The sequence below is a fragment of the Dysidea avara genome, chromosome 1 (genome assembly GCF_963678975.1).
Source record: "Dysidea avara chromosome 1, odDysAvar1.4, whole genome shotgun sequence".
Classification (NCBI taxonomy): domain Eukaryota; kingdom Metazoa; phylum Porifera; class Demospongiae; order Dictyoceratida; family Dysideidae; genus Dysidea; species Dysidea avara.
Genome location: NC_089272.1, coordinates 32,042,734 through 32,049,771, shown reverse-complemented (window position 1 = coordinate 32,049,771; position 7,038 = coordinate 32,042,734). Strand labels below are relative to the sequence as shown.

General features: G+C 38.3%; 1 protein-coding gene across 1 annotated transcript; it reads left to right on the top strand.

The window, feature by feature from the left end:
• Window positions 1-3,509, top strand: LOC136244920 (uncharacterized). The gene is made up of 4 exons (XM_066036479.1): window positions 1-187; window positions 233-948; window positions 1,168-3,369; window positions 3,489-3,509. Exons 1-4 carry the CDS (start codon window positions 1-3, stop codon window positions 3,507-3,509), a joined length of 3,126 nt encoding a protein of 1,041 aa, XP_065892551.1.
• Window positions 3,510-7,038: the final 3,529 nt, after the last annotated feature.

The following is a 7,038-nucleotide window of genomic DNA, read 5'->3' as shown; positions in this document are numbered from 1 at the left end:
ATGGGACGAACCAGGAAACGGCGTCTCTCCTCTAATCCTGGTCGAGAGGACAAAAGCTCCAAAGTCCAGAAAACTACTACTAAAGAAACAAGTAACAGTAGCAATTCCATTTTCTGCTGTATCTGTTCAAAAATCATTGACGAGCATGCAGCTAACGCCCAGGATGTAGAAGCAATATACTGTGAAGGTCGGTGTAAAGGCTGAATGCACAGATGTTGTGCGGGTTTATCAGCTCGTATTTTTGCCGAAATCTCCAACTCAGATGAATCTGAGCCATTTCTTTGTGTCTACTGTGTTTTGGCTAACCAAGCAGCCGAAATTAAGCAATTGAAAGACTCGTTGAATTCTGTTTTGTCCCGTTTACCTTCCCGAAACTCTACAGCACATCCTCCAAGTACAAATCTTGCTGCTAATGCTTTGCAACCTCAAAACAACAATCTTTCTCAAGACATTTCAGACGATGATCTACGAAAGCATAATGTTGTGATCTTCGGTATCGAAGAGTGTGCATCTGGTACTGACAAACTAGAAAGAGTAAAGCATGATTTTTGTAAGGTGTTAGATGTCTGCTCTGCTATTGACACTTCAAGAACTTCTGGAAGTGCCATACGTCACACTGTGCGTCTTGGCAAATACTCTTCCAGTCCTAGACGTCCTAGACCTATCTTAGTGAAACTCAACTCTACAGCTTATGCTTCTAACTTGTTAGCCAATAAAAAGCAATGCCCTGAAGGCATTAACTTGAAACCTGACTTACCACTTCAAGTCAGACAAATTGAGTCTCTGCTCCTGAAAGAAAGGTGGCAACTTTTACAGGACGGTTGCGACCGGAAATCAATTAGAATCAGAGGGAGTAACATTTTTCTAAATGGAAAGATATTTGCTAGTGTTATTGATGGTAGGGTTCAAAAGGATTCTAATGCTGTAAATATTGAGTCATTTTCTCCAGTACTTAACAGCCAAAGCAGATCTGCCAGTGCCTCTCCCCCAAATCAAAGTTCACGTACAGGCACTGAAACCATGAATTCCACCTGACTAGCTCAGGGTGGTCACCGTTGTCAAGGACTACCTGACCATGGTACAGTACCTTTCTGTCTTTGGAACGCTCGTAGTCTAGTTAATAAACTGAACAATTTTCAGCACTATGTGTATAGTTCTGATTTCCAGATTATAGCTATTACCGAAACCTGGTTTAAGGACTACATTTTAAACAACGAAATCTTGCCAACTGGTTATGTCATTTACAGAAATGATCGACAGTCTCGTGGTGGAGGAGTCATGCTTGCTATAGACAACAACATCACCTCAAGACTGCACAATATACTGGAAGCCATCACAGTATTAGTTTCTCTGTACAGCAAAGAAATTGTCATATGTTTACTATACATTCCACCTGATGCTGACCAAGTTTATCGCTCCATTCTTCTGACCTATTTGTTTACTTTGTCCAGTTATGATCATTTAATGATCTTAGGAGACTTCAACTTGCACGACATAGACTGGGACAATTACCAAGGTCAGTCTGACTTTTCCTGTCATTTCTGTGATATGATGTTTGATATGAACCTAGAGCAGTCAGTCAACAAGCCCACTCACATCAAGGGTAACATCCTTGATGTCATACTAACTAACTTTGATATTGATCAGCCAACTGTGCTTGATTCTTGTCCTCCGGGCCTCTTGTCTGATCATTTTATGGTAACTTTTAACGTATCCAAATGGGCAAACACTGCTGAACCTCATGTCTCATACCTCACTTATGACTACTCTAAAGCAGACTGGGAGGGTCTGTATGCTTTTGTTCAGCATTATAACTTTGATGATGAATACTACAAATCTGATAATATTGAGATTGTGTGGAATATACTGAAGGAAATTCTCAAAGATGCTATCCACAATTTTGTTCCCAAATTTACCATCAGAAAAAAGCAGTATCCCAAGTGGTTCACTCCTACCATCAAACACCATCTTAACTGTGTTCATTCCTTAAGGAGAAAATACAAAAAAAGCCCTACAAATAATAACAAGCACAAGCTGCAAGATGCAGAAAACGAACTTCAATTACTAATGGCTGAAGCCAAAAGCAACTTCGAATCAAATGTGATCCATAATTTTGCCAACAGAAACAACCATCTTATATTTATATCATCTCTTACTAAAAGTGAGTACTTTCCACGATGTATGTACCTTGGTTCTGATGAAGCTACTTGTGACGAAAGTAAAGCTAGCCTGTTTAATAATTATTTTTATTCAGTTTTTACTAGAAGCCCACATTCAGAAATAAATGAGTCTACAACTGAAGATAGCTCTGATGATACTGTGTTAAATAACATATCCATCACACCAACAAATGTCTATGAGGCTTTGTCCTCTTTAGACCCAAACAAGGCAATGGGCCCCGATGGAATCAGTCCCAAGGTGCTAAAATATTGTGCTGATATCCTTACCAACCCTATAAGATATCTTTTTTCTCTAACTCTTACTAAGAGCTACTTGCCTATTGAGTGGCGTACTCACTGGATAATTCCAGTTTTCAAAACTGGTGATCACACTGTTATTTCAAATTATCGCCCCATTTCTTTATTATGTATCATCTCCAAGGTTATTGAGAAAATTATTTTCAATCAAACTACTCAATTTGTATCAAACTCATTTACTCCACATCAATTTGGATTTTTACCTGGTCGCTCCACCCTGCAACAGTTGTTATTATTTATTAATGAGCTTCTTGATGCCAAAGAAAACAACAAGATGTCTGATGTTATTTACTTAGATTTCAAAAAAGCCTTCGACTCTGTGTCTCACTGTAAGTTATTGCTCAAACTGAGATCATGTGGAATTGCTGGAAAACTGTTTAACTGGTTTAAGGCTTACTTAACTAATCGGCACCAATATGTTCATATTAATGACGGCTGCTCAGAGTCTCTTCCTGTCCTATCTGGTGTCACACAGGGCAGCATTCTCAGACCACTATTTTTTGTCCTTTTCATCAATGATCTTCCTAACTGCCTCAAGTCCTCTCTGCCATTTATTTTAGCAGATGATACCAAGTGCCTTAAACACACAATCAATCCAGACATATCTGATGTAGATCTCCTTCAACAAGATTTAAACAACGCTTTTCATTGGTCTATAAATAATGATCTTAGTTTTAACTTTGCAAAATTTGTCCACATTCAGTTTTGGTCCAGAACCACACTTGATACATCCAACACCACCTTCACAATGGATAGCAAACCCATTGCTACTGCTGAGTATGTTAAAGATCTCGGAGTGCTAGAGGCACAGGATCTATCCTGGGATAGTCATTATAAACTAATATCAGGTAAAGCGTACAAGATGTTAGGTCTCATAAGAAGAAGCTTCTCAGTTAGTTGCCCAATTTCAGCTAGAAGAAAGTTATACATCAGTCTTGTGAGATCTCAGCTCCTATACTGTTCCCAAATTTGGAGGCCCTCATTAATCAAACACATAAACATTCTTGAAAGAATACAGAGGAGAGCAACTAAATTTATTCTTAATGACTTTCATTCAACATATAAGTCTCGCTTGGTGACCCTAAAGATGCTACCTTTAATGTATATATATGAAATCAATGACATCTTATTTTTCATCAAGTCGTACAAGTCACCAACTTCTCATTTCAATATTAACAACTATCTACAATTTAGCTCATCGAACACTAGATTCGGTTCATCTGCAAAGTTGGTTCACCACAGGTGCTCCACAAACTTAACTCATCATTTCTACTTCCACCATATACCCCGCCTGTGGAACTCTCTACCTACAGTGGATTTAACAGCTCAAATAACATCTATCAAGCACAAATTGTACATCTATATGTGGAATCACTTCATACAAGAGTTTAATGACAATGATGTACATACCTTCCACTACCTCTGTCCCTGTAGCCAGTGTGTTAGAACGACAAAACCTCCACTTTACAACAAATTACCATAACTTTACCTCCCCACTTTTCCTATAAGAAACCAATCAGTTCTGTAACTAATTAATTATCTAATTCTATCTTCTAGTGTACTTTAAGTTTTGTAGTTAATTAATTTTATGTTAGTGTAATTTAGCCTTTGGCAGTACTTTCCATTGGCTTTCAGTACCTTTGTGCTGTAAAACATTAATAATAATAATAATAATTTATCCTGTGATTGCATAGCAGCAACTAGTTTAGCATTCAAAAAGCCCATTTAACTAGCTTTTCGCTGTTCAGGATCTTAGTGTAAATATTTCTACTGTATTCTTACTGTTGGGAATAATGCGTTACATAAGTACCCGTTACTTCCAACATTGCTTACTCCCAACACTCCCAACACTGCTCAGCGCCGTCAGTATGAGGAGAGAGTGCGAGAGGTGGAACATGGTAATTTTAGTCCTCTTGTTTTTTCAACTTCTGGAGGCATGGGTGCCTCCACCACTGTGGCTTACAAACGCCTGGCCTTCCTCCTATCCTGTAGCTAAGTGGAAATCACCCTACTGTAGGGTGATGAGCTGGCTTCGTTGCCGTCTTGGCTTCTCCTTATTGCACTCTGCCATCATGTGCATAAGGGGTTCTTGCTCCTCCTCTGGTCATCCCTTTAAGGGTCATGTTCCAGCATCAGTTGACCTTGCACTGGGGGAGGGGCGTCTTGGGGCCGTTTAAGCCCCATTTCCTTTTTTTTTTTTCTATTCTCTGTTCTGTAGGTTCTGTTTCAGTAGGTGTAGGAAAAGGCTAAACCCATTTTATAGAACATCTTAGCATAGAGTAGAGTGTGGTGGATGGGAGTGCCAACTTGGGCCGGTTCTTCTTTCTTTAAAAAAATAAATAAATAAATAAAAAATATAAAAAAAAAACACTGTTCATATTACTGTAACACTGCTCATATTTCTGCTCATATTACTGTAACACTACCAACACTGCTCATAATATGAGCAGTGTTACTCTCAATACTGCTCATATTACGTAACGCGTTACATAAGTAACGCGTTACGTTATATTATTACTTTTATGGTAATTAAGTAATATAACGAAATACGCTATAAAAACGGGTAATATAACTAAGTTACTTTACTTACAAATGTAACGCGTTACCTAAGTAATATAGTTACTGTAACGAGTCTAACATTACGTAATATTATAACTACAAGTAACTATGTTACCAATCTCGTTAGTAATCCTCTGAGTAACGCCTAGCCAAAACAAAGTAATGAAGCCTACTGAATGAAGTTTATTCACCAGCTTCTTACTAATAATCAAGATTTGCAGATTGTCCAACAACGCAATCATGTCACATGATAAAGTGGTAGTTTCACACGTGACAGCTCAAGGCTGTGGACACAAAGTAATATAATATGTAATATTATTATAGTTACTTTATTTTATGGGTAATATGTAACCGGCTGTAACTAAATAGTTCGGTTGCAAGACTAGTTACTTTTACAAAGTAACTTGCCCAACACTGCCTGTAAGTTAGTTATGAATTTTGGAAATATCTATAATGAATAATGGATAATGAGCTGCCCGCCCGCATGTATTTTTGAGATCAATGAAATGGGAAACAAGGGATTTACTTGGAGTGTTGGGGACTATTCTACGGAACGGAACGGAACAGAACGGAACGGAATGATGGACTAAACCACGGAACGGAACGCTTTCTCAAACTGAAGCTTGCAACTTACCATTGCTGAAACTTCCCTTATAAGTTAGCAGTGGCATCTCCAGTGGGTGATTAAACATAAGATAAAAAGAATTAACGGATCGATTGTGGGTTTTTGTTGGTTGTCATTAGTAACGAAGTATTATTGTGGGATGAGCTGTATCAGTGATGTTCATCCATACGGAAGGGAACTTTATGTGAGCTGTTTTTCTTATTTAGACTTTACAAAACAGTCTGGGCCGGTCTTTCAAGTCATAAGTCAGTGTATAAATAAAGCAAGCAGGAAGATACTGGTAACAGGAAAGAGCCAGCTGAATTAAAACTTGAAGAATTTTGTGCAGTGTGTGAGGAGCAAATATTTTGGCAGACCGCAAGGAGGGTATATTCTGCAAACATCACTGAAGTGTATGCATGGAGTTATTTATATATTAACAGCTGGTGCAGTGGACTAATGCCGTATTCAATAGTGAGCTGATTTTATCTGTTGCACAATTCAAGGATGTGTCTGACTGCTAGCCTTGAATCAGGCTAAATGTCAAAACTCCAAGATCAGCCAAATCTCTATTATAAGCCGCATGTGAAACCATGCCCGTAGCCACCAGGCAAACGTGATTTGGACCAGGATGTGTGTGTAATTTCAATGTATCTAGTCAGACCTGAAATGGAACACTTACATTAATTACATACCACCTAAGAATCCTAGGATTTCTTAAGTGTAACATTTCACATTCTTCACTTCAAACAAAACAGGTTAAATTTGTTCGTCTATTTTCAAGCGATTCCCAGTCCAGCTGGTCCATGAAATTACAATGGGATCACATGTATTTGTTACAGTGCGGGCTGTCCTGTGTTGGATCTACTCTAGAGTTGAGATTTCAAGGTAGACTCACTGCCAATTTACTGACACTAGTACTGTTGTAGCATGTTTAAGTGGAGGACAAATGAAATAGTAATGCTAGATTATTTATGTATACAAATTTTTCATAATGAAATTGATATCCCATTTTGATTTGTACTCCACTTTGCAACATATTCAAGAGCAAGAAGCTACCACACTTAATCTCCAACCACTGTCATTAATTAACCAAGATCTCGCTAGTCTGTAATTCACCTTACTGTAGTGATTTTATTGATTCATCTGTATGCTTTCTTCATTTCCTTTGAAGTTGTACCAAGAGTTCATAATAAGGTGGGGAGTGTCTAACTTGAATGCATTCACCAAACACCCTGCTTAAAGTAACACCTCGGCCTTATTTCAGAACAAAGGCTTTACCTTCTTCAGCAACTCTAATCAACAGTTTTCTACCCCCCAGTAAAGGTGTTGATTTGATGAAAGGTGAACTTTACACAGGGTGTTTGTACAGGCCATACTGAGAGTTAGACACTCTCC

Coding starts and splice junctions, on each gene's coding strand:
- LOC136244920 (XM_066036479.1), top strand. CDS start 1: ATGGGACGAACCAGGAAACGGCGTCTCTCCTCTAATCCTGGTCGAGAG. Junction 188..232: donor AGAAGCAATATACTGTGAAG/GTCGGTGTAAAG, acceptor CGGGTTTATCAG/CTCGTATTTTTGCCGAAATC. Junction 3,370..3,488: donor TCATAAGAAGAAGCTTCTCA/GTTAGTTGCCCA, acceptor CATTCTTGAAAG/AATACAGAGGAGAGCAACTA.